Source organism: Meleagris gallopavo, chromosome 14, assembly GCF_000146605.3.
Source record: "Meleagris gallopavo isolate NT-WF06-2002-E0010 breed Aviagen turkey brand Nicholas breeding stock chromosome 14, Turkey_5.1, whole genome shotgun sequence".
Taxonomy (NCBI): domain Eukaryota; kingdom Metazoa; phylum Chordata; class Aves; order Galliformes; family Phasianidae; genus Meleagris; species Meleagris gallopavo.
In genome coordinates this window covers 11,140,336-11,141,381 of record NC_015024.2, presented here as the reverse complement: position 1 = coordinate 11,141,381, position 1,046 = coordinate 11,140,336, and the positions used below count along the sequence as shown (strand labels likewise).

Here is a 1,046-nt window from a genome sequence, read left to right as displayed (position 1 = left end):
CCTGATTGCGGCGGCGCAGACACGAGTGGGAAAGCACGGGAGGGGCTTTATTTCCGTACGGTGACACGCGTTCGCAGCCCCAGCACCGGGCTCAGCCCCGGAGACCTCCGCACCAGCAGCAGCCGCCCTGAAGCACCGCCAGCGGCCCCCGAACACTCCACGCGTGGCACATAGAGGCTCCACCCAACCCCCCTCATTTTTTCTTCTTCTCCTGCGTGCTGGTGAACCAGGAGTCCAGCAGTTTCTTGCTATAGTAGAGCTGCCAGCCGTGCACCTGGGCGGCCACCACCACCACCAGGTACATGACAGAGACGGCAGAGAAGCCGAAGATGAAGCGGTACGCCTTGCCGTGCCGATAGAGCTGCTGAGCCATAGGGAACATCTCCATGGCCCCGTAGATGAGCGGTGCCACAGAGAAGAGCCCGGCGCTGATCATGGACAGCACCAGGTAGCTGATGTTGTTGCGGGGGAAGGAGAGCAGGCCCAGTAGTGAGGGCAGGATGCTGAGCAGGTAGGGGTACTCCCACTGGTAGGGCATGGCCACGCGGTCATGGGGCAGCAGCTTGAGATGCCCCACACACATCTGTGCCAGCAGCAGCAGCCACAGCCCCACGTGCACGTAGGTCAGCTTCTTGATCTCTGACTTCAGGGCCACGCTGTGGGGACACGGCACGGTCACAGCACAGTTGGGACACAGCTCTGTCACAGCCTGGTGGGGTCACAGCCCCATCACGGCCCAGCATCGGCACGGCTTTGTCACGGCCGTGATGGGGATGTAGCACGGAGGGGAATCACTCTGTCACGGCCCCGATGAGGGCACAGCCCCGCAGTTTGGGGAGCAGAGGCTCCGTGACACCCACCTCATCTGGTAGTGCGAAGCCACGCGCTCCCGGTGCCGGTAGTCGCTGCCATCAGTGCCAGCAGCACGGGGCCCACCTCGAGACGCCATAGCTGCCTGCAGAAACACAGACTGAGGAGACCCCCAGGAGGACCCCTATGGCCTCCATCCCACCTTCCCGTGATCACCCACCCACGACAGGCGCAGG

The 1,046-nt window shown here is 63.5% G+C and overlaps 2 protein-coding genes across 2 annotated transcripts in view; one reads left to right on the top strand and one right to left on the bottom strand.

The window, feature by feature from the left end:
- Positions 1-26: 26 nt before the first annotated feature.
- On the bottom strand, positions 27-998 carry JAGN1 (jagunal homolog 1). The gene is made up of 2 exons (XM_010718593.3): positions 861-998; positions 27-656 (listed from the first exon to the last, which is right to left on the bottom strand). The coding sequence occupies exons 1-2, from the start codon at positions 947-949 to the stop codon at positions 194-196; spliced, it is 552 nt and encodes a 183-aa protein (XP_010716895.1). The 5' UTR covers positions 950-998; the 3' UTR covers positions 27-193.
- The window catches only part of RPUSD3 (RNA pseudouridine synthase D3), a 2,058-nt gene continuing 2,008 nt past the window's right edge, over positions 997-1,046 (top strand). Inside the window, exon 1 of the mRNA XM_019619978.2 lies at positions 997-1,041. Coding sequence (XP_019475523.1) covers positions 997-1,041 — 45 coding nt within the window. The remainder of the gene's footprint in view (positions 1,042-1,046) is intronic.

Bases quoted from the DNA above. Each gene is read 5' to 3' on its own strand.
- JAGN1 (XM_010718593.3), bottom strand. From the start codon at position 949: ATGGCGTCTCGAGGTGGGCCCCGTGCTGCTGGCACTGATGGCAGCGAC. The intron at 657-860 runs GTGGGTGTCACG...GTGTCCCCACAG, and splicing joins GCTTCGCACTACCAGATGAG to CGTGGCCCTGAAGTCAGAGA.